This window comes from Anopheles arabiensis, chromosome 2 (genome assembly GCF_016920715.1).
Source record: "Anopheles arabiensis isolate DONGOLA chromosome 2, AaraD3, whole genome shotgun sequence".
NCBI classification, from domain to species: Eukaryota; Metazoa; Arthropoda; class Insecta; order Diptera; family Culicidae; genus Anopheles; species Anopheles arabiensis.
In genome coordinates this window covers 29,168,129-29,192,416 of record NC_053517.1, presented here as the reverse complement: position 1 = coordinate 29,192,416, position 24,288 = coordinate 29,168,129, and the positions used below count along the sequence as shown (strand labels likewise).

Here is a 24,288-nt window from a genome sequence, read left to right as displayed (position 1 = left end):
TGTATAATATTCCAGCGACAGCAAAAGGCGGAGAGTACTACAACGCGCAACGAATTGTTGTTGTTTATGATCTTAAGTTTTTATTCGCTCAAGAATGTTTCAATCCTTACACAAACACACACGCACCATCATCACAAGGCCGACGATGCGCAGTAGTAGTCGTCACCATCTTTCCCACCAGCTGGCGAAGAGGGCAACAGGAGGTTGGTGGTGCTGGTGGCTTACTTGTGCGCGGCCTTGCGCATATGGGCCAGAATGTTGGACAGCTCCTCGCGCTTCCTCTTGGCACGGATGTGCGTGCCGAGGCGTCGCTTCAGGAACTTGAGCGCACGCTTATCCTTGGACACCTTCAGCAATTCCATACCGCGCTTCTCGTACGGGGCATGACCGACGACCTCACGCACCAGATCGCGCACGAACTTGGTGTGCTTGGTTTGGATCTGTGCATTCCAGGTGGAGAAAGAGATAGAAGAAGAAGAAATTGGGAATGTAAATGATTAATTACTGCTCTCAATGGCTGGAAGGGGAAAGGGGTTGATGTGTCTTTAATACGTCAGAACCAAAATTTAACCAGGGTGTACGATTCGGCGAACCGAACCAACAAGAACCGACCGATAGAACATTGGCCAGCCTGCGGCCAGTAGGTAAATGCGTACTGTCTGTGAATGGATTAATGGAGGTTTCATCATGGACAAACTGAAGCGTTCGGTGCACTGAACACAGCAGAGGGAGAAGGACAGATTGTGCCGTATCATACTTACACCCTTCAGGCGGGACGGGCGGATTCCCTTGACTTTGCGGTCGCCGCGGTACTGCAGCTGCTTGATCTTGGTGGTCTTGTGGCCCTTGTTCAGGCCGACACACATTTCGTATCTCGGAGCCATTGTTGTCTCCTGCTCGTGCGCGCACACACACACGCGCGTGACAACAAACGCACATCAGCCAGCGGCAGCACACCACACCACGGGAGTAGAGAGAAACAGTGGAAACATCGCGTTAATTATTTGCTTAATATAAAGCGCGAAATGGCACCAAAATCTGCTTCACGCGTAGCCGATCGGCGGTGGCGCAAGATGTCGCCATTCTCGGCTCGAGCCCGCCGGGACAACTCGTGAAGAAATTGGTGAAAATATCCGCACGACACCACGGTCACATCTTACCTCCTCGCGATTGACAGCCGGAAAAGAACACGAAAGGCCAGTCGAGATGCGTAGATGGGTCGCACAGGCGGAAGTTGATCTTTTCTGACAGCAGCTGCCACTGACAGCTGTCAACGTCGGTCGGGCGAATGCGTTCGATGGCGTGCGAATGTCGACCTGAGAAGAGCGAATTTAAAAAATCCAGGCAGTGTTGGATATTCAAAATGCGTAATACATTTTATTCTTATGTAATTCTAAGTTTAAGCTGTATTGCGGTAAATAATATAACCCATAAACCCCACAAAGTAGGGACAGATGATGCCAGCCTGACCGTTGCGGCCGAGCATGAATCGAACGTGCTGTCAAACGGGTGTGTTTACAGTCTCAACAGCCCGCGTTTTGTGCGATTCGCGAGGAGGCGATTCTAGCGTGACTTTTTTGTTATTTGCAGTGTTTTCCGAGCCCTCCCCAAAAAAAACCCTCAGCAATGGATAAGCGCTCGAAAAAGCGTAAAAGTCAACCAAGCAGCAAAGTGTCCACCGTAGCGAAGAAGCTTAAGCTCGCGGAAGAGGAGCAAACGAAGGAGCCAGCAGCTTCCGAGAATGTTTCGGAAGAGGCGGTGGCAGCAGTGCCATCAAGCGTTGATCAATTGCGCGACCTAAAAGCAGACATTAGCAGTTGGCTCGAGAAGCAGGAAAAGTTCGACCAAATGGACCTGGAAGCGCTGGAGGAAGCGAGTAACCATGACGATGAACCGGAGGATGACATTGATTTGGATGCGCTCGATGTAATCAATTCATCCTACATTTTGACATACACCCACTGTGCTAACACGCTGCTAATTGTGGTCTTTCTTGCATTCGACAGGTTCCCGTTGGCGTAAGGTGTGCGCAATTCTCCGATACTGAGATGCGAAAAAGCTACAAGTACGAGTGCGAGTGGGGCAAGTGCAAGTTCATGAGCGGCACGGATCGCAAATACTTCCTGCACGTCGAATCGCACGCCGAGCTAGCGCTGGAGACGGAGGCCGGAAAGTATACATGCCGGTGGGATCTCTGCGAGTACAGCACCGAGGATGGGTACGAGTTTGTCGGGCACGTGCACTACCATGCGTACCATACGAAGCTGAAGGTGCACGGGGCCAGCCTGCATTTGCTGCTGAAGCTGCCGAACTGTAACAACGACAGCCGGACGCGGAACACGATCACCAACCGGCCGGTCACGTTCCAGTGCGAATGGAACGAGTGCAGCGATCGGTTCAACAAGGCACTGCATTTCTTTCACCACGTGAAGGGCCACATTGACGATATGTGGCCAGCCGGAAAGTGGTCAAGCCAAAAATTTAGCTGCATGTGGGCGCTCTGCACCACGAAAAGCAAGCTGGCGAGTCGGAAGGATTTGATGAAGCACCTCGTATCGCACACGACGGAGCGGCTCATTGCGTGCTTTAACTGTGGTACACACTTCCGGATTCGCGATAAGTTCGTCGACCATTGCAACCGACAGCTGGAAATAGCACGTAAGCTACCCTCGCCTACTATCGTTTTGTTGTAAAACACCCATTTTCACTTACTTGTCGCTCCCATACAATCGCCAACAGATCGCAAGTATCAGTGCGACCAGTGCGGTCGGTACTATGCCACCAAACCGCTGCTGAGCAATCACATGCAGTATCACAGACAGGCGCACGCGTGCGAATTGTGTCCGGCCAAATTTTCCAGCCAGGGCTTGCTGGCGGGACACATCCGCATCAAGCATCTGAACCAGCGTGACTTCAAGTGCCCGCAGTGTGATTATGCGTCCCATTACAAGAAAGATCTGGTGGCTCACATACTTGGCCACGAAGGGAAGCTGTTCCGGTGCGAGGAGTTTGGCTGCAATGTCGTCTACCGGACGTTACTTGGTTTGAAAAAGGTAGGTTCAGAAGTTGGTGCGGGGAGGTTGGTTGGTAAATGTCTTCCGCAAGTGTGTACTGTACGTTTGCTCTTTTTCTCCTTCTTCATCATCAGCACATCAGCTGGCATTATAATTTGCCAACACCGGTGTACGCGTGTCATCTTTGCGATAATCATTCACGCTACAAATCATCGACTTCGCTGAAGAAGCATTTTCTCTTTAAGCACGATATGGCACGGCCGCCGGGGCTGTCGCGGTTTCGCTTCAAGCCCGACACTGACGGCATGTACCGCCTGCAATCGTTCGTGGACGAAAAGCTGAGTAAACACCACGAAGAGCAGCAGGCTCTGGAACAGCAACAGAATAGTGGTGAGGCTAACGAGGGCACTGGGTCGACTGGAAGCAAGGGCAAAAGGAAACAGCAAACATCACAAGCGAAAGCGGTGCAACCAATGCAGGATGAAGCGAAACCAACCGCCCTAGCGGAGGCAATGGATGCGCCGAAACCGAAGCTTAAGATAAATTCCATGAAGTCGATTGGCATACGCAAGTTTCAGATTGAGTTGGGCGTTGAAGCGGTAGAAGCAGAATCATCATCAACCAATGCAGTGCCAGCAGCGACGGCATCGCCATCGGGAGGTGGCGCAGCGATTGCAAAACAATTGCCGGGACAGCACGGAACAGTAGCAGCGGAAGCCGCTGTGCGTCCGCCGGTGGGCATAAAACAGGAGAAGGTGGAAGAGTCGAACCATTTCGGCACGGAATCGACCAAGCAGCCGAAAGATGTGAAGGATTTTATGGTAATGAAGCGGTACTTGAAATCGAGCGCAAAGCCGTCAATCAACGCCTAGGTGCGCGAGATCATCGAACGTTCGATGTAGTATGTTGATATGTTTTGTAGTGTGTTTGGGATTGTAGATAAATGCTTTTTTTTTCTTAAGTTGAATAGTATAAATTCGGGTTTTGAATAAAATATAATTATTGACAAACTCTTCAACACAATTGAATCGTGGTATTGTACTGGACAATTCGTCGCAAAGAATCAAATTGAGAAAAATCAGCAGACAAAAATCACACGGGACAAGGGTCCAACGACCAGCATATGGATTGACCAGAACTACAAGAGGGTTATCCCTCAAGATCCTGATCGATTGCTAAAATTTCATTGAGAATAGGGAAAGACAAATGTTTCTGGGACCGTTAATCCTGGGTAAAATGTTTTGGAGAACGCGTGTGAGCAAGTCAGTGCCAATTGCTTTCAAATTAAAATGCACGTCCGAGTTTTGTTCCTTCACGTAGAAATGAAGTGAATAGGAAACTTCTCTTATGAAAAGCAATTTTGTCACTTTTCCGTGGTAAAGGAAGAATATAATAAAAAATAAGCACAATTTTTTTTATAAATTTATGAGCAACAATTCAAATGTGTCGCCCCAAAGTCGACATAACCAGCGGACGACATTGAACGCATTCGCCCGCCCGCACGGGACACGCTTGACAGCTGCCAAACGTCATTTGCGCGACGGAAAACGGAAGTCGGCAACGGTGTTCAGCTTGGCAGAATCGGTCCATTTTGACAGCCTTTTTACTCTCCTCGAGTGTATGGGAATAGACGTGTAAAATGAAGGTACGATCGAATAGTGACGAATTTCGGGTGAAATGTGGTGAAATTGGACCCAAATCGTATCGCCAGCCCTGCGGCAGTGCGGTGGCAATGTTTGCCGACCGTTGTTCCCGTTGGACCGACACAAAATGGGGGAATAATTGTGTCCAGCCGCATACAACGCGTGTTTGGTTGGTGGTGGTGTTTCGTTGTCGTATCCGCCATCGTTTGACAGCAGTGCGGTCGGGGTGTGGGTTTGGGGCAACGGGACGGATGGATATATGGAAACCCGGCGGGCCTCATTGACTCCGGGGTGTGTGTGTGTGTGTGTGCGTGTTTCAGGACCAAGTAGAGTAGCAGTGCCACTGTGGGGACGATTTTGGTCAGTATGGCCGGCGGTCGATTTGGAACTCCGATGTTTATCATATGTTTCGCCATGAATACAACGCATGAGATCTGGACACAACCGGATATGATGGCGGCGCAGGAATGTGGATGATGTTGATCATCCCGTTGGGAAGAGAGGTGTACCGTATGTTGATTTGTTTTTTTTTTCTCTTCCAGTTGAACGTATCGTTTCCCGCTACGGGGGCTCAGAAGACCTTCGAGATCCCCTCGGACGACCACAAGCTGCGTCACTTCTATGACAAGCGTATGGGCACGGAGATCGGCGCCGATCATCTCGGTGAGGAATGGAAGGGTTACATCCTGAAGATTGCCGGCGGTAACGACAAGCAGGGTTTCCCCATGAAGCAGGGTGTGCTGACGAACAGTAAGTAATCGACTGCCAAAGGCTGCGTTTATGTGACAGACCGCTAACCTATCTCACCCAAACACACACACCCTCCCTTTTCACTACAGCTCGTGTCCGTCTGCTCCTGAAGAAGGGCCACTCGTGCTACCGCCCGCGCCGTGCCGGCGAGCGCAAGCGCAAGTCGGTGCGTGGTTGCATCGTCGACCAGAACCTGTCCGCCCTGGCACTGGTGATCGTGCGCAAGGGCGAGAAAGACATTCCCGGGCTGACCGACGTGAACGTGCCGCGCCGTCTCGGTCCGAAGCGTGCGAGCAACATCCGCAAGCTGTACAACCTGAGCAAGGAGGATGATGTGCGCCACTACGTCGTCAAGCGCCCGCTGCCGGTGAAGGAGGGCCAGAAGCCGCGCTTCAAGTCGCCGAAGATCCAGCGTCTGATCACGCCGGTGGTGCTGCAGCGCAAGAGACACCGTCTGCTCATCAAGAAGCGTCGCTCGGAGGCGCGCCGCGAGGCCGAGTCGCAGTACTTGCGCCTGCTGACGCTGCGTCGCCGGCAGGAGCGCGTGCGCCGCCACTCGCGCCTCTCCTCGATCCGCGACTCGCGCAGCTCGCTGACGTCGGAGAAGGACAAGAAGTCGCTGGCCGCGGCCAAGAAGAAGGAGGCCGCCTCCAAGAAGGAAGCCGCCGCGCCCAAGAAGGAGGCGGCGCCGGCCAAGAAGGCTGCGGTCGCGAAGAAGGACGCCGGCAAGAAGGACGCCGCCAAGAAGACCGTCGCCAAGAAGGAGGTGAAGAAGGATGGCAAGAAGGAGGTGAAGAAGGATGCCGCCAAGAAGGACGCCGGCAAGAAGGAGGTGAAGAAGGACGCCCCCAAGAAGGACGCGGGCAAGAAGGAGGTGAAGAAGGACGCCGGCAAGAAGGAGGAGAAGAAGCCGGCGGCAGCGTCCGCGCCGGCGGGCAAGAAGGCCGCAGCGAGCAGCGCGAAGCCGGAAGCCGCCAAGAAGGCCGCCCCGAAGACCGAGGGCAAGAAGCCGGCGGCAGCAGCGGCCGAGAAGAAGCCGGCCAAGAAGGAGACGGCGGCACCTGCAGCGGCTGGAGCCAAGAAGGAAGCCCCGAAGCGCAAGCCGGAACCGGCGGCCCAGCAGAAGGGTGAGGCCAGCGCAGCCAAGAAGGAGAAGAAGCAACAGCAGCCGAAGAAGAAGTAATTTTCTTGCAATCGGTAGCAGTGGCGAGTGGAAAAGCGTAAAAAAATCCCGGTACCCGCCCCCCAACGGCGCCGTACCGCGGCACCGATGCTCCGATCCTGACTTCGGACACCTGCGACCCGGGTTCGTTCCGGATTCGCTACTAGGGGTTTTGTAATTTAATCTTAAACGATATGAAGAAAAACACAATACAAAGGTAATGATAAAGGATCGGACTTGGTGTACAATTGGTTGATGTTTGCTTCTTCTTTTTCCTGTCGACCGTCGACATTTCTGCATTTTGCGTGCGGAAAGCCGAATGATCCGAACGTTTCGCAATAGTGCGTAATTTAGTCAACATTCAAATCTCCTGCATTTAGGGTCAACGGACGCCCAGTCACATCATCGGGTGGAGTAAACAAAGTTGTAGGAAATGTTTTTCAACGAACTTTGTCCTTTGAACGTTGTGGGGATTGTCAGGAAATCATAAGCTTCTCAAACCAGGGCACTCAATCTACGGCTCCCATCTTGGTATGTTCCGTTCCCATGGATATTTACTCACTTACCCAGTGCCAGAGTCGCTTTACCTTGGTCTTCACCGCGGACAGCTCCACGCTGCTATCTTGCCACCTAAACTTCCGAATATTCCTCCATCTTCTTCGTGGACTGTTTCAAAGGAGTTAATTAGGTGGTATCATCGGAATCTGGCATGCTTGATGGAGACACTGCACGACAGTGATGTGATCGTTGTAACGACAACGCCATTGCCCTTCCGCACCATGGTTTCCATGGTTACCACGTGGTGTGATGGTAATGGAGTAGGATGATTTTTTAATTCGTTTTCTTTTATTGAGTAATCGTTCAGCGGTTCGTTTTCGATTTTATTATTCCTTGCTTACTTTCGAAATTATAAACATTCATGCCAATGTGGCCCTACAGCATTAAAAGCTTACGCAGCTAAAGAGGAATGAGTTAGTGCAGAACTCTTTACAATCGAAAAGTCTGCAGTCACTCCACCACCGACCCATTCATTTTCTCCCCAAATTACTTTACAACGCCTGCCTCCAGCGAGACCGAGATGTTGCTGGTCGGATGCATCCGGGTCAGATGGTTCCGCAGGTGCACCTTCTGCGTGAAGAAGCGCTCCGGACAGATGACGCACCGGTAGCGCTTCTGGGCGGAATGGGTCAGCTTGTGCTTGCACAGATCCGAGCTGCTTACGAACGCTTTGTCGCACACGTCGCACGCGAAGGGCTTCGTGTTGGTGTGCGCTAACATGTGCGTCTTGAGGGCGCTCGATTGGGTGAACCCCTTTTGGCACACGCTGCACCGGTACGGCCGTTCCGCCGTGTGCGTTCGCATGTGCGACTTCAGATTGCCCGACTGCACGAACCGCTTGTCGCAGAATTCGCACGCGAACACCTTCAGCTGTGCGTGCAGGCGCAAATGATCGACCAGGTTCGACCGGCGGAGAAACGATTTGTCACACTCGTTACACTGGTGCTTGAGCGCAGACTTGTCGGGGCGCCGTTTTTTCTTCTGGGGCGAGGTGGTAATCTGCTGCAGGATGAAATCTACCGCCGTTAGGCCCCGGTTTGTCCCGCTCGGCTGTTCGGGAGTGTCGTGACGCTGGTGCACGAGCTGTTCGTCGTCCGGGTGTTCGGGCTCTTCGCTACCTTCGCGTTGCTCGTTCTCGTTCTCCTGGTCCGTCACGATCTGCTGATCGGTTAGGTCCAGTTCGCATAGTTCTTGCACGGTGGTTAGATCTATTTCTTCCGCCTCTTCTTTGTCGCATTCTTCGTTATCGAGATAGTTCTGAAGCATCTCGTTGGTGCGAAGAAAATCGCGCACGAAACAAAACGCATCATCTATTCGGGCCGCGCAATGTCTGCAAATTTTCGACGGTAGCTTACTGTTGGAAATGAGCTGGAAACAAAAAAAAATGAGGGAAAAGCGTCAACGAAGACGTAGACGATGCATTTATCTACATTTCGGTGCTTACCTCTACGTTGGTGATTTTCTGTATGGCTTCCACGAAGGTTGTCTCGCTGTGGGAAGCGATCGAACTAAGGTAGATGTCGTAGTAATCCTCGCTCTCGCTGCACGATAAGCATAACCGGCAGCAGGTGGTAAAGCTAGTTATTGAAAACTCAATCTGGGATTCGTCTTTGAGGTCCATCGCGTTACCGTACTGACCAGAACCCGAGCGTCAGCAAGTGAGGAGCTTTGTTATGATGCAGCTGCAACTGTCAAAATGTAATGTAAACACAACCTCCAAGGCGCCGATACAGGGTGCTTCCGAAAGATGCAATCGTCCTAGAAAACTGCAGCACGTATCGTTTCATTGCTACCGCATCGCTTTATTTATCGTAAATATCAACTAAAACACTCCAACAGCGCACGTTACACTAATGCGACAACACATGGCGACCTTTCAGTATTTTACGCATCAGCACCCGGCGCCCGGGCAGGGTAGACATCCGTTTCCACCATCCGTGCACTCGGACACGCTTTGTTTCTCGTGCGCGGGGAAACTGATTCCGGATGACTGTGCGGGCCGACAGCAGACCCCAGGCACCACCAGCTGTAGCTTCTGCAAGACCGTTGAACAGATTGCCACCGAAGAATGGAACGGCCGGCAGCTTGGGAAGGAGGATTCTGGAAGTTACGTAAAGAGATACAGTAGGTAGGTAATAATCGTTCGTTTGCCTGATCGAGGGACAGATGCTACTTACTGGAAAGATCTCACCAATGCCATTGGACAATCGTTGTGAAGGATCGATGAAGAAAAAGACGGTGTTTTAATTGTGTAAGTTGTGTGAACAGGAATGTGCCACACGGTGATGTTTTGTTGTGATTCGCTAGACGTTTGACAGTTGAAAAGTTGGGCACAGGGTGCGCAGAAGATTGTCACAACTGATCTAGAGCAAACAGGGTGTGCATTACAATAAGGTGCAGACTTTAAATTTGTATTCAAAATGACCGGTAAAAAAATCAGTAGATAAAATTATAACCGTGAAGCCAATGAACAAACATACATTTAGTTGAAATAAAGAACTAAAGGAAATAATTTAATAAAAACATAGATTCAACATGAAATTTATGGATAAAGTTTTGAATTTCAATGATACCTCCCGTATTAGAAATCGTTTGATGTGTGTGATATTATTTCGTTTTAAAACAAAAACAGGAACTTGCTTTTTAGTTTTGAAAAAAATGAAGAAAAGTTCATTCACATTAGTGACTGTGTTTGTTTTATTTCATTAAGTGGTATTTATTTTCTTTAAGATAATTTTCCTGTCGGATGTCAAAACCATTTAAAGTAGTTTATCATGTTGAATTATTTTCTTCCCATCCCTCCCCTCCCCTATCCCCACCACCCTTCTTCAAGCAGGGTCCGTCGAGTATTGCATTCTGTTTGTTTGATTCTTTTCTTGTCTCCTTATCTTCTTGATTTTTTTCTTTCCTCTAGATTCAGTTTCAATTTAGTAGCTTTGCTTCTCAGAATAATTTCGGTATGTTTGTTTCTTTCCCTATACCTATAGCTAGTTTTTTCTCTCTTTAGTTTTTTTGTTGCTGATGGAATTCGTCCACTCACATTCTTTTTCAATATTTTCAATAAAAAATGAATAAAGCTTCAATTAGTGTGCATGCGTGTTTCGTTTCTCATTTTATAAGAATATGTTTGAATTAGTTTTGTTCCACCGTTCTGGAGCGCAATGAATTGGGCATTTAGTAGTCGGTTTCGGTTTTGCTTCTTTTAAAGAGTTGAGCTTAGAAACTACACGGGCTTAGTGGCGTAAAGTTTGGTATTTGGTTGCTGTTTTTTTTGTTTTTGGGAGTTTGAGATAAGTTGCTGAGTGCTAACGGGCATACCTCCACATGAACCTGCCGTTCATATATTACTATTTGCATGTTGCTATTTTTTCTTCTAATGCTATATCTATATCGCTTTTAATAGGTGAAAACAGTAGCATTTTGTATGGTTGTGTGAGTGTGTTTTGTTTGTAATTGGCATTGTTACTTTAATGTTTCTAGTAAAAATAAAGAACAATTCGTTGGAAAACCGTAAAACATCTGAAGAGGTTCAACAATCGTAGATGAAAAAAGCAACACTATTTTACATTATTGCACGTATTTGTAGGACTAATGGGTCTATACTTAGCCTTAGACCCTTTCTTTGGGTGTGTTTGCTTTGGGTGCAGCTATTCAGAATGTTCCTAGCTAGCTTTCTAGGCGAGATTTTATTGGTGAGGTTTTGCAGTTTGACTGCATCCTCAAATTCCTCTCAGTTGATGCGTAACTTTCTTATATGATTAAAATCTCCAATAGGAAAAAACACAGTATCGATTAACGCTTTGAGCTTTCGAGTTTGTTTGCGGGAAAAACGGAAAAGCATCGAAAGAGACAAATATGTTGTAGAGTTAAAGAGATAGAGAGAGAGAGAGCGAGAAAGAGAGACAACGAAGCAAACAGTTTAACCACGTGGTTGAGCGTGTTGCATGTCGACACCTACTTGCTAGCTGATTTTGTTTTTGTAACGCGGCTCACTCGGACTCCCGCAAACATGCTCTACCTAATCCGTACGCGAGGCTACTAGGATTCAATTAATTAGTAAACTAGAACTAGATTTGTTGGAAGGAGACTGGCTTAACGCTAGATTTGTTTTTTGTTCATTTCTTTTAAATATTCAACCTGGACAGGCGCCATTAACAAACCTTAGGTTATCCGTTTTTAGTGTTTTGGTAGAAGGGAAAAACCAATCGAGTTTTTATGTTTATATCGCGATATGCATAATCTGTGTGTATTCTGCGTGTTTTTTGTTTTTAATTTTTTTGTTGCGAATTTTGCTCACTGTTTAACAACAAAGCAAAAAGTGGATTATCTATTGCTATAACTACTACTACTACTACTACTATTTACTATTATTCCTACATACTGCTCGCGTATAAAGGTAAAGCTTTTGGATGGGATTTAGGAAAAACGCATATGCACGAGCGCAAAGTGCAGTCCTTCGCATTGTCTATCTACCCCTGCCCATATCGGCACAAGTCCCACGATATACTTTGTCTTTAAACCACGTCCTTTTTTTTGTTTATGTTTTTAAATCTCACCATCATCTTTTTTCTGAAACGACCGCACATTGCACCGCGCAAAAAGCTGCTGGAACTTCCTTTACTGCCGTTCAACCTATTGCACACTTAACATGCTTGTTTTCTCTTCTTTTGCCACTTTCTTTGTGTGTATGTATTGTGTGTGTGTGTGTGTGTGTGTGTGTGTGTGTGTGTGTGTGTGTGTGTGTGTGTGTTTATGTGTAGTTAGTTAAGTTTTCGGATGCGCCCCATTTTGACAACGGTTTGTCCTGACGTCCTCTCTTTTTATAATAAGCTTTCTCTTATATGCGCAGCAAACAAGGCACTGTGGAATTTTATCGATTTAAGTTGTTGTTTTTGGTTGTTTGTTTGTTTTTGGTTTTGCGAGTTTTTCCCTTCCATGCCAGTGTTCGGTTTCGATGCAGAAAGGATTTTAGCCCTCCTTGCTGGACATTTCCTTTCAGTTGGCTTCACTTTTCTATCCCACCCCTTTTTTTTTAGTTCACTTTGAATTCACGTTTCTCTTACCTACATTATTCATTCCGTTTCTATTTGTTTTACATACCATATTTTTACATACCATACCTAGTAGTAGCACACAAATTCTTGCTCCCGGTGCTGTACTCCCTTTTTTTTTTTTGAATGTAAAACTTCCTAGCCTATCATCACCTTTGGGAGGGGGGTTGGCGGTTGTCGATGCGGGCGCACCGTTCCGTCCCCATTTATTACACACTGCCACTGCCATCGTTTTGCGTCCAAACCAAGCAGTTGCGACGGTGCCAGCCTGCCTGCTGCCTGGCAGAGGAAAAGATATCTCTCGTCCCAGGACCAAAAGCGTGCCCGAAGTGGGCCGATCGTCGATTTGATTGGAGTCGGTATCGGGTTAGCAGCGGGGAAAAAAAGGTTAGGCTGTTTTGTTTTGGATGCGCGTGGTGCGTAGCGTTGTATTTGTTTGTATTTTTATCTAATGTTTTTTTTTTTTTATTTGTCTGTAATATTGGCGCGTGCCTTACCGGAAGCGGCCGTCGAGTGTCGAGCACTAGCCGAGTGTGTGACATACTTAGCACTTCGCTGTCTGGGATTTCTAGCTTAGTTCTGTTGTGTGTTGTTGTTCGCTCTATTTTTGGTTGCTCTTCTATAATTCTATAACAACTTCTAACAATTCTATAATTCTATTGCAAGATTTTGTATTGTGTTATTATTTGGAGGAACGGGTGGAGTGACTTGTTGCTGCTGTGGTGGAGTATTGTAGCAAGCGTATAACGTAACATGAAACATGAACACCTTCCCATCATTCTTAATGAGCAACCGCATCCGCAAAGGAAGGAGCAAATAAGGAGGAAATTTGCTAAAACCCACGGGTAAGGGACCAAAAACCAAAACCAACGCAGAAAAAAAACAACGAAAAGAACATACCGTTAATGAGCATCAACCGTAGTAGAAAGTATTTTGAACAAAAAATATAATCGTGAAAAAATAAGAAAAGTATTCTTCACGTGTAAAATATGTTGGGTGAGTTTCCAATACCGGTCTTCTAGGGTAGAATCGCTTAAACGCACACACAAACAAGGAAAAAGTACATCGAAAAACAAACTTGTGACAAAGTTTGAGAAAGTTTCTGTTTGTGTGTGTGGGTGAAAGAGTAGAAAAGCAGCAAAAATAAGCTTTTTTGATGTTTGCTGAAAGGTAAAGGATTGCACGCAAAGCGATATCTAAAGCGCAAACAATCAACCCTGCATAGGATCGTTTTTATTGACAAAAGCTCTCTCTCTCTCTCTCTCTCTCTCTCTCCCTCTTTTTCTCTTTCTCTATCTCCATGCAATCAACGCCACACCGCCGTCAGTCAATAGTACCAGCACGCGAAAAGCTCTAACAGCTGGTTACTAGTTCGTGGAATTGAGCGCTCACGATCGATCCGAGTTTTGTGTGTTGCGATACCACCGCCTAATGGGTTCGAGTGAAACAGGGCAAACGATGCCAGTTTCGGGCGAAAGTCACTTCTTAATTGTCCACCCTCCCCCCTTTGGTCCGAGTTGGCGAGCCGATGGTAGAAAGTGTTGTCGAACAGCGCTTAAGCACAATTAGCGAATTAAAGGACGGGTCTGGCACTTTCCCGCACATCAATTAGCTGCCAAGGAATGGTGTTTGGTGAGAGATATTAATTTACCCAGTACGAGGCTTTTAAAAACGTTGGTTTAGTAATTTTTGATACCCGCGATGTAATCTTTCCCAGCAGAGAGCTTATTTTTTCAAATCAGAATTTCGAAAATCTCATTAACTTTCGGTTTGCAAAACGAACCGCACTTTGCACTGCGGTATCGCTTCCCTAGGAGCCGACTGGAGGTTTCAATCGTTTTCTTGGAACGTAACGTATGCCCTACCAATCATAAAGCGCAGCATGAAACGCGCGCTCCCGAAGCGTGGCAGGTAAATAAATACACGGGCAAAAAGATGGTAGAAAGAATTATGTACGCTTCGCAATGGATTGAGAAGTGTGGGATGGGTGAGTTTGATTTGGTATTTACGTTTTCTTACTCAGTCAGTGTGCGGATGCTTTCACTGCACAGTTTGCCATTTTCCATTTGGCAGAGGTTTGCAAGTTGCGCGCAGGAAGGGTAAGTTTAACCCCCCCCCCTTTGTGTGCGAACGCGAAAGCAACAACGGGGGAAAATGGTTTGCTCACACCGTTACCGGTTAGAAAGCAAAGACAAAAGCATGGGGGGGGGGGAAGTGTTTGCTGCACACTTGTATAGTTTTGCAAAACCGTGCTTTCGCTCAAAAGTGCTATGGATAAAAGGGTGGTGGGCAGAGGTTTGTGATGGTGAACAATTAAAAGAGAAAAGAAGATTATGACACTCTCAGCAAATTAGTCTTGCCTGCTGTTTTATGATGTGGAGAGTCATGGGAGCGTGGGACGTGGGAGAAAAGGTATTTTCTTTTACCGAGTTTTTTTTCCATCCAACATCCGCGGCAGTTTATTGTTTGCGATAAAGCGAAAGGTATCCTTTCTACAGATTGGCCACATCAAAGTCCAAAGTTGGTAACTATAGTTATTGTTGTGATGGAGTTATCCGCCTTAAAGTATGCAATTTGTATTACAACATGTCTTAAAAAGGCATGCAAGAACAGCAGCAAGCTTAGCTTGTTCTGTTTTATATTGAAGGAAAGTCGTTTCAACTTTTAAAAAAGATGTCCCAAGTTGTCATTTTCTGTACCACGCATGTAGACTTGCTTGATTTGAGTGCGCTGAATTTTAATATTTAATATTGCCTTGAACGATGCAACTGAAGCAACCGCAACAGCCTTTGTCCTACATTGACCATCTTATGTGCTTAATATCTAAATCTAAGACATTTGGACGTTCCAAGGTGCCTTGATTGTGATAGAAAGTTCAATCCCCTAATTCTCCTACCCTTACTTTAAGCATTTATGTAAAGGAAAGCTAAAAATTCCTAAAATTGTTCGAATCATAGAAGAACACTCAAAACTGTGTATTTTAGATTTCGAGCACTTTGTTTATAATTAGCATCAAAGTTGCAAAATATTCTAAATTTATTTGAACTCATTATGAACCATTCACAGTGAAACATTTAGTAAGGAATACATTTTTAAGGCCAATTTTGTAAAAACCCAGCTAGTGTTTTAGCTTCAATAAAAAAAAAAAAACATGTAAGTGCCCGAAATTGGCTATAAATGCTCATGCAGACCATATCATTGTAATTGTAATGCCAAACCTAAGACGATCCATTGAATTCATATTACCGAGTTTCGAAGAATGGCAAAAAAGGTAAAAAATACTTTAAAAAAAACTGTCTAGTGCCTTGTCGTTCGAACGGTATTCACACCGCTTCCACGACCACACAGGTCCAGGTTCGTTGCTGTTCCGAGTAGTAAGGCGAAATTGCGGTCATTCTGTAAGTTATAACGATACAAGAAAAACATCTGCCCTCATCAATTAGGGTCAAATGGTAGCACAACCTAACGTGATGTGCTTGATGATGTTTAATTTTTTGCATGCTTGTAAAGCTCGTCGGTTTAAAAAAGGAAAAGAATAAAAAAAAAACATTCGACAAAATGTCCCCTGGCACACATAAACTTTGCTACGGCCCGGCTCGTTGGTGCCATTGAACTACACGAAATTCAATTACGACCCATAAAGTGTACGGTATGTCGTAGGAAGCTTTTCATCGCTTCGTATCAACCATGCTTCACACTCCCTCTCTCCCCCGTTTCCCCCGTTACAAAGCGAGGGAGCGAAAGGTATTGGCGAGCAGGAGATAATATCCGGCCTCACACATGCACCCCTGTTCCGGAAACTGCCCCGTGTCCACGCCGAAACCCAACACCGACCGGACCGATGCCGAACCATTGTGGGATACATTAAATCGATGACAAAAATGTGTCGTCCAGTGCCCGATCCCACCGCACCGAACCAATCCCATCGCAGTAAGCTTTTTCCATGGCCGATTTCCCATCGGATTACTGTTACTTTTCGTAGTGCAGGCAAAAAAAAAAAAAAGAAATTGATCCCTCCATTTTCCACTCGAGCACGGCCGATTGGGGGATCGGTTTTTGTGTGTGTGTGTCTGTGCTTTGTATAAGGATGGGCTTATTCCTCAGCCAGCTGCAACCGTTCAGCCACGCAGTCCCTTTTGTGTGGGGGTGTCATTTTTGCTGTTGTTGTTGTTGTTGCTACTCTTTGCCGTCTCATCGATCTATTATTTCCACTGCCAAACAATGAAATTATCGACGGTAGCCTTACCTCTTTGTTTGGTGACGGGGTGGTGTTTTTTTTTGTTTGCTACTGTTGCTTTGCTCCGTTTGTTTTGGTTCGGCGTCTTTTTTTCCACCATTCGTCGAGTATTTTTATCAGCCATTTTCTTGCTCAACTCCTTGCACTCTTCTGTGCCACTTGTTTTTTTGCTTTACACGGTGACAATTTCACCAATGAACGATGAGTGGCCGTGGTTCGTGGCAGTTCGAGTGGCTGAAGCCTGAAGTCTTTTATGGGTTTTGCTGTTGCTGTGCGCAGCACCACCCTCCTGTATCGAGGACTGGCTGGCTGGGTTGGGTCGAAAGAAACGGCCGCTTTTGCGTAAGCGGATCGTTATAAGAAGGAACCGGTGGGCCCATCCGGTTTGCAAAGTTCTTCAAAGAGCGTGTTAGCCTTTTTTTCCTCTTTTGATGCGATCAGTGTCAGTGTCGGTGGTTGAGTTTGAATGGGCTTTTAACAGGCAAATTGTACGGCTCAGGTGAAGGCTTGTGAAGAGAGATTTCCGCAAAAATTATGAATCCCTTTTTTAAGTGGACGGCTGAGCAAAGCAACAGTAGGAAGGGTAAAGCACAAACGACGAGCTTTTGTTTTTGCAAGTCAATCAAGCGTAAATATTTGATAAAGATGTCGAAGGTTTTAAGACGCCAGATTGAGAGTGTAGAAGGGATGGAAATTCAAAAGCACCTTTTAAATGATTTTTTCTTTGCAGAAGTAAGAGTCTATTGTAAATTGTTTGAAGAATTGTTTTAATTATTGTTCGATAAATAATGTCCTTATGAAAACAGCTTCAGGCAATCAACCAGTCAGGTTGCATACCTTTAGGCGTTTTACATTTTAAGCCCGAGGTACAGCTCCAGTGAAATTGAACGTGAATGTTTGGGGTTTTCTGCTATATTTCATTAAATTCCCAAACTATTTAGACTCTTTAGAAATGTTACAATAATTAATTAAAAGCATTTACTTGTGATGCCCCGCTTTGTTCACGGTAAGAACATAATTTTCAGCGGTTAATCACAAGTAAATGCTTTTTATTCATTATTCAAACACGTTTCATAGTCTAAATAATTGGAAAATCTAAATTCCTTTCTTTTGGTGCCATATTTTGATCGATATTTAATGGAATATAGCAAACAAAACAAAAAAAAACAAAATTCCACTTTCATTTTCATTCGAGCTGTAACTCGGGCTTTAATAAGAACAATCCAACCTTCTGTTACCAGGGGAATGTATTTAAATCCTGCTGTTAGAGCATAACATACCGATCCCAACAATGCGATTGTACTCGTTCTACCAAACATTTCACTCTCCAAGCGCTTCAAGCGCCCATACAAAGCCACATTTTGCCGTACCGTGTGTCACGAAATGTCACCGTGGGTGGTCTTAAATCTTTGTTATTGTTTTAATTATGTGCTTAATATTTGACGATGCGTACAGCGTTCAGCCAAAAGCGGGAAGACGTGTGCTTATTCACACAAAAGACGGCACGTGCACTGTACGATTCTTTGAACTGCTTCAACCGGCGGCAAGGATCAAAGCCAAAGCACACGCCCCTATCTCCTATCTACTGCTTTTTGTTCAGCGATACGAGACCGGCTAAAATGCGCACGAATCGAAGGAGGTTGCGACGTTGTAGCCGCGGAGAGTAGCGACTCTCTCATTAAATGGAAGAAGGAAAGTGAACACTCGGTCGAAAATGTCACCGTACTTGCTATAGGAAAAGGAAACAAAACGTACAACCGCCGTGGTAAGTTGTTCGCTCCAATTGGAATTTCGTTTCGGTTTCGTTTGATATTCACGACAAAACAAGTGCCAGCGTTTGATGTCGAAGCCCAGGGCAGCACCGCACAATACAGCTCGGTGCGCTACAGCTTTCCGTACGTCCGACAAATTGGTAGCGCGACTGGCGAGAGCTTTCGCGTGCATTTGGTGGGTTGGTCGTTGGTGGAGTTGAAATTTATGAACCTAATTTTAGCCAAACGCAAAAGGAAAACAAAAGAAACCGGGTATCGTTATGCTGCATTGTTCATAGCCCCCTGGGGAGCAATTTGAAATATTATCTACGGCATCACACAACCGAGCACGGCGACCGAGGTGATGAGGGTGTACGAACCGGGCATTACAAATCGATCCGGGGATGTTGTTGTGAATCGAAGCAAAAGGTTTCGCCCATCGGTTGGGAAGGAAACTGGAAGGAAGCATCTCAAAAAAAGGGACAGCAGACAGATTTGGGAACAAAGATCCTCGCTTTGCCGGCGCTTTCACTCGCTAACCTCGCTAACTCGGTTAACCTGCGGGACCGGCGAGAAACGGGGTGGGGGAGGGGGGGGGTTTGTTGCTTCTCCCCACTGTGTTCACTGTGCTTTAAATTGATGTGTTAAGGAAGCTAATACCGCACAAATGCGCTCTGTTCGGGAGGGGGCAGCAGCAAATGCAGAGAATCGAAACGACCGACCGTGAGGTCCGCAACGGAAACGGAAGGGTTGATTTTAAACAATTCATTCACCAATTGACAGGTAGTCAATGGGGCGGATGGAACGACCTGTCCGACACAAACGGGGACTGTATATTTGGGGGGTCGTCTGGGGACACTAAGCTCTGGATATTTCACAATTTAATCCCACCAGCAGCACGTGGCCAGCAAAACCCCCAAACCTGAGTTGCCAGATGTAACCTGGTGGCGTGGAGGCAAAGCAAGATAGCAGAACCTCGTTTCCCCAAACATAGCACATACACTCACACACTCACCGGAACAGAAGAGCCGGAAAGGATTGCCAGAAAAATGTCATCCCCCGATCGATTTTTCCCTCACACGTGGTTGTTGTATTGCGTGCGCGTGTGTGTGCGTGTGCCCCACAGGCTCGACCGTTTTTTTTGGGCAAGCAAACGGAAGCGATCTAATCAACTTTTTGTTTGCGTTTTTTTTCACTCTTGTTTGGCACGGAGAAAGATGTTTGCAATTTATTTTCCATAAAAGCGACAGTGCTGGGCATGGACTTGCGATTGTACTGTTTGCATTATCTCGAGCCGGTGTTGGCAACAAATTTAACCGAACAAATAATAGTATGTTATTGCTGATGTTAGAAACGTTTGCAGGCAATTGGTTCAACTTTGACAGAAAAGATTCACACAACGATACAATGTTTGCTAGTCCTATGTTGGCAAGTGTACAACAGCCTTCCGACAACACTCGCGTTACCTTCACGGGGCTATCTCAACATCTCTTAGTATTCATATCCCGTAAAATATGCCACCATGTCAGGGAGGGGGGGGGGGAAAGGAAATTCCTAGAAAATAACGTGCGTCATGATGGACCCGGACTCGGAGATGGAAAAGTGATGGATAAGCGAATGAAAGCTTCGGCAAAAATGAAACCCAATCGGTGGTGGTGGAACACCGCCCCGGGAGTGCGGCAGTCAGAAGAGCCGTTGACTTCATGACCTTCAGCCAGCGGTGGCCTGGCGTGCCGCGGCTATGGTGAAACTTTTTTTGTGTTGCCATCGCATTGAGGGTAGGGTTCGTACAGGCAGCCGTTACCGTATTTATGATTTCCATTTCCCCATGGTGAGGTATTGCACAAACAAACTTTCAATCAGTATGGAAATTAATTACAAAGAAATATGGTTATTTTTTGGTAAAGCGGGGAACGGGGGTGTGGAAACTAGTAACAAATTTTATGATTTGTATGAGCGTCTCCACTCAGTTCAATGGAAAATAAGCAAACACATCCTTCCAAAGTTTAGCTGGCGCGAAGGTCTAGACACGCGATCCATGATTCGTACGGGGCGGAAGATGTTGGCTCACCCTCACCCCCCCCCCGCCCCCACGAGGCCATACCCGAATACAGAAAAGTACACACAGGGAAAATTGGATTTGTTTGTTGTGGACATTTTTTCCACCTGGGTGAACGATGCCTTCTCCTTCCCCGATGCTACCCCGATTTCGACAGCAGCATCATGCAAAACGATTTCTGCCAAGAGCCACAGGACGAACGGAAAACAATTTTTTGCTTCCAAAATCGGACTATTTTTCAATCTGCCCCGTACGGGTGGTGGAGCCACTACCACTTTCGCTGTGGCGGTGACACATACTACCGAACCGAGCTGCGCGCAGGGATTTGGTTCGTTTGGAGCAACTTTCGTAACCAACGGTCGAAAAATTATATCGTCATCGTCCCTGTTTGCTGTCCCTTCGCCAGTCCTGGGCTAGTTAGACTTCAGCTTCACTGACTCCTAGGAACGAGAAGTACCCGTACCGGGCCACTAGGCAACCATTTCGAACGAAAGTCCAAGTCGTAGTTACCGGGAGTTTTTGTGCTGAAAAGTGAAACAAATTTTGGCCACGATTGGCAGCAGCAGCAGCAGCAAATGCTTCGGTCGACTTGTTTTGGACACTGAGGGTTCTCGGGGCTGAATACCGGGTGGTATAATGTCCGCTCACCGTCGGCTTGGGTGGCTCCCAAGGTTGGGACGGAATCCGATTACGGAAGCCGAACTTGGCAACTCATTTCTGCCAACCTTTCTGTACGTTGGCAGTCGATAGAATGTAACTGCAGCCAACAAGGTTAAGGAGATTGGCGAATGGCTCCTATTGGCGCACATAACACGTAATGGAAAATGAGGGAGGCGGGCAATTTTCTGTGCAAGAGATAATTAAGATATCTCGTTCGCTTGGTGGAGGATGTTCACCACCTACGGCTTGTTTGTTTGTTCCAACGGTTTTGGATGGTTTTGTTCACGGTTTGAGTAAGGGTGTAATGAAGTTGTCAAATTTTGTCTCATTTTCTATGACATGTGGGATTGTTAAGTATACTGCTGGCTGGTTGTTTGTAATACAAATCTATTGTGTAAATAAAAAAAGCATACGATAATCAGCAAAATGTGGTTCCCATGAAATAAACAGATATTAGTGTACACTACCGAACTTAAAGCAGCTTTTCCCCCAGCTAGAAAAGTCACTCCAACGCTGCAGAATATCGCTTAACCGCTCCCTGAACCAGGGTCGAAATAAGCGCTATTGGAAATGTTGGAAAGGTGTTATTTTCGTTCGTAATAATGCTACAACACTACTCGATCGTCCTCCTCTATTGGAAGATTGGAAGTTTTCAATCACTAAGTACCAGAAACCGTTTTAGATGTTACAAAAAAGAGAAGATTGAATCAAACGCGGACGGTACGCAAACTGGTACGCACGGCGACTTGCTAAGCTGCGCACATCGGCTCGCTACAACCACGCTAACGGTGCTACTACTGCCGCACTACTAAAGCGCTCGGGACGCAAAGAGATTTGTTTACCTCATGTGTTTGAGAAGTGTTTGTGTAGCTACATCCTAACTCCGCTTCTAAGAAAGACTCGCCTAGCTATGCTTCTATGGGTTGCCATCACGAAATTGTTCTGTGTGCCGTGGTTTAATTGTACTGCTGCTAGTGGACGTCTCGTTGAAATTGATAAACTCTCCGCCCTGGCTACAACTCCACCCTGGCGCTACATCCATAAGAATTTATCTTTTTAAACACCTCAGAACTCGTGGGTTGGTAGTTACGAGCAGAGTAATTTCAAAATTTGAGGATTTGATCGTAGAAGAAATAGGATGGATGATGAGGATGCTATCGATTGCTGCTTTGTTATTGCTGTTGTTGGTATGCGCCAACGTAGTTTAGGTTTGTGTTGTAGTGTTATTTATTTCATGTCCGTCCATCCATCCACAAACGATAACGCTCATGATTGTATTCCCAACTCTTCAACGCGCGTTAAAAGCAAAACTTTCTTACAGCTAGATTTCTTGTGTTGTATGAATGTGTGTTGATTCGTTAGAATAGCTAATTGTCACGCTAGGGCCTTACGACTAGCAGGCCTGCTAGCAATCACGTTTCATACTGGCTTTGTTTTTTTATAATTATTTCTTATTAAAAAACTGCATTGCATAGTTTAAAGATTTCTCGCACCTCGGCTTCATTGTGTTTCGCGTGTTGCGTTTGCTGTTCCACTTACCACAGTATGTGTGTGTGTGTGTGTGTGTGATACGGTCGGCCCAGGCCGGAGCCCTTACCTTCGCGGATCAGTTTAGAACTTGGCTTGCTTTCGATTTTAAATATTCTATGACGCCTATGATCCCGGCTCCAAATCCGCAGTCGCATCTTCGCCAGACCACACCGTACCCGAGTGTCGCGTGTCCAGGGGGTCGGCCGTGATCGGCGTGATCGGCCGGATTCGCCTCGAACGTAACAAAAGGTGTTACGATGGGCAGCGGAGTGTTGGGCGGTTCGGTGTGCTGTTGTTGTAGTTGTACCCTCAGCAGAGCTATGACGGCAGCAGCAGTAACCTTTGCGTAACGCTCTGCACTAATGCTAGCAGCAGCAGTCCGGCTACGGTGGCACGGCTCGTCGGCGACCAGAACCAATCGCCGGACCGTGACGGTGTGCTGGCTCCATTTCCGGCCAGTATCTCCGCACGCTTCCGGAGTCGAGCCTAGGAGGGGATGGGAAGAGAAGGTGAGAGATGCAAAAAGGATGAGCATACAAACATGTCGGAAAGTGGGTTCTTTTGCTGCGTTTGAAAGATTATCGGCACGGAGCGAAACGAACAATGGGGGGGGGGCAGTTTTCAATGAGCCTTAGCCACCGCCGGGCACGGCAGCGTTATAAGGCACGAAGCAAAAGCCCTGTCAGTGCTATGGTACCGCTGGGAGGTACTTGTTAGAAACTAACAAAGAAACCGAATTTTTTAGGCTTAGGCGTGGTGCCAAAAAATTAGTTTTTATTTTATGCGTTTTGTGGCTTGTTGTCTCGGCGAGTTCGTTTTACTGAAAAGGGCCGAAACTGCCGTTCGTTCCCTATTTAAACTATTTTTGTCCTATCCACGATGCGCTTGGCTGACAGTTCGGCGGAACCCTACAACGGTTACAACAGTACTATTAGGTGTTTGTGAGGGGACGGAAGGAAGGAAGGAATGGTTCCGGTTTACGATAAATTATGAACGCACTTCAATAACGCTATGACAGGTAGGCATGGCAAGACACGATGCGGGGAGTGCCAGTTTAAATGGATGAATTGAATAACAGAGAATAAAGCGGACTGTGGCTTCCAGGAAACCGGACACCGGGAATTGTGCTTCAGTTAAACGAGGTAAAGTGTTCGCCCAGAGGTAAAGGCATCCGTTTGATTGACATCATGCACGAACGGGGAATTTATAGTTTATTGTAATGCATTTTGAGCTTGAAAACTTCAAACGATCCGAGCCAATCATGGTACCGAGGGTACGTAAAAGAGGACTGATGTTTTTTAAAACAAAAAATCGCGGAATAATATGAACGAGTGTACGATATAATACGGTAAAATGGGAATACTATTAAAATAAAAAAGATGCAAAACGATACACAGTAGCTTCAAATGAGAATTATATGACATTAAATGTAATTGTGTAACATTGTAACGTAACACAATTACATTTAATGTCATATAGTTCTCATTTGCCGGTCTCGTCGACAACTCGTATGACTTAACAACAAGTCCATCATGGGTCCATGCCCCGAATGGACCGTGCCGGCATACGTAGGACTGACTATCCTGTTATGGGGGGTAATCCAAAAGTCACTGAAAGCCAAGCCCACAAGTGGTACAGGCAGGCCTTGACCGGCAACGGTTGTTGAGCCAAAGAAGAAGAAGAAGAAGTTCTCATTTGAAGATACTATGTATCGTTTTGCATCTGTTTCATCTCAATATGTTTGGAGTCTCCTAGCAATACGGCTTGAATAGGAAAAAAACAACTCCATACGACATGTTATCAGTATCAGTATGTCGGTGGAGACGCCTGGTAGCTTGTAAAATAAATCTTGTACAGGGTTTTCCAAGTCAGT

The 24,288-nt window shown here is 46.4% G+C and overlaps 6 protein-coding genes and 1 long non-coding RNA gene across 7 annotated transcripts in view; 2 read left to right on the top strand and 5 right to left on the bottom strand.

Annotated features, from left to right (window-relative positions):
• Window positions 1–54: 54 nt before the first annotated feature.
• LOC120894395 (60S ribosomal protein L36) lies at window positions 55–1,291 on the bottom strand. The gene is made up of 3 exons (XM_040296932.1): window positions 1,161–1,291; window positions 762–893; window positions 55–440 (listed from the first exon to the last, which is right to left on the bottom strand). Exons 2-3 carry the CDS (start codon window positions 882–884, stop codon window positions 222–224), a joined length of 342 nt encoding a protein of 113 aa, XP_040152866.1. The 5' UTR covers window positions 885–893; window positions 1,161–1,291; the 3' UTR covers window positions 55–221.
• Window positions 1,292–1,490: 199 nt separating this feature from the next.
• LOC120894390 (histone H4 transcription factor-like) lies at window positions 1,491–4,037 on the top strand. Its single transcript, XM_040296926.1, has 4 exons — window positions 1,491–1,926; window positions 2,007–2,658; window positions 2,740–3,053; window positions 3,149–4,037. The coding sequence occupies exons 1-4, from the start codon at window positions 1,627–1,629 to the stop codon at window positions 3,884–3,886; spliced, it is 2,004 nt and encodes a 667-aa protein (XP_040152860.1). The 5' UTR covers window positions 1,491–1,626; the 3' UTR covers window positions 3,887–4,037.
• A 500-nt stretch (window positions 4,038–4,537) lies between these two features.
• On the top strand, window positions 4,538–6,817 carry LOC120894391 (40S ribosomal protein S6). The gene is made up of 3 exons (XM_040296927.1): window positions 4,538–4,659; window positions 5,200–5,407; window positions 5,497–6,817. The coding sequence occupies exons 1-3, from the start codon at window positions 4,654–4,656 to the stop codon at window positions 6,588–6,590; spliced, it is 1,308 nt and encodes a 435-aa protein (XP_040152861.1). The 5' UTR covers window positions 4,538–4,653; the 3' UTR covers window positions 6,591–6,817.
• A 606-nt stretch (window positions 6,818–7,423) lies between these two features.
• Window positions 7,424–8,796, bottom strand: LOC120894393 (zinc finger protein Xfin-like). The gene is made up of 2 exons (XM_040296930.1): window positions 8,572–8,796; window positions 7,424–8,495 (listed from the first exon to the last, which is right to left on the bottom strand). Exons 1-2 carry the CDS (start codon window positions 8,746–8,748, stop codon window positions 7,614–7,616), a joined length of 1,059 nt encoding a protein of 352 aa, XP_040152864.1. The 5' UTR covers window positions 8,749–8,796; the 3' UTR covers window positions 7,424–7,613.
• Window positions 8,797–8,903: 107 nt separating this feature from the next.
• Window positions 8,904–9,446, bottom strand: LOC120894397 (39S ribosomal protein L34, mitochondrial). The gene is made up of 2 exons (XM_040296935.1): window positions 9,305–9,446; window positions 8,904–9,227 (listed from the first exon to the last, which is right to left on the bottom strand). The coding sequence occupies exons 1-2, from the start codon at window positions 9,325–9,327 to the stop codon at window positions 8,978–8,980; spliced, it is 273 nt and encodes a 90-aa protein (XP_040152869.1). The 5' UTR covers window positions 9,328–9,446; the 3' UTR covers window positions 8,904–8,977.
• LOC120894394 (integral membrane protein DGCR2/IDD-like) overlaps window positions 9,382–24,288 on the bottom strand; it is a 48,922-nt gene continuing 34,015 nt past the window's right edge. The window contains exon 5 of the mRNA XM_040296931.1: window positions 9,382–9,490. Coding sequence (XP_040152865.1) covers window positions 9,431–9,490 — 60 coding nt within the window. The 3' untranslated portion in view covers window positions 9,382–9,430. The remainder of the gene's footprint in view (window positions 9,491–24,288) is intronic.
• On the bottom strand, window positions 9,819–22,723 carry LOC120894398. Its single transcript, XR_005738193.1, has 2 exons — window positions 16,701–22,723; window positions 9,819–16,663 (listed from the first exon to the last, which is right to left on the bottom strand). It is a non-coding gene; the product is annotated as an uncharacterized LOC120894398 (long non-coding RNA).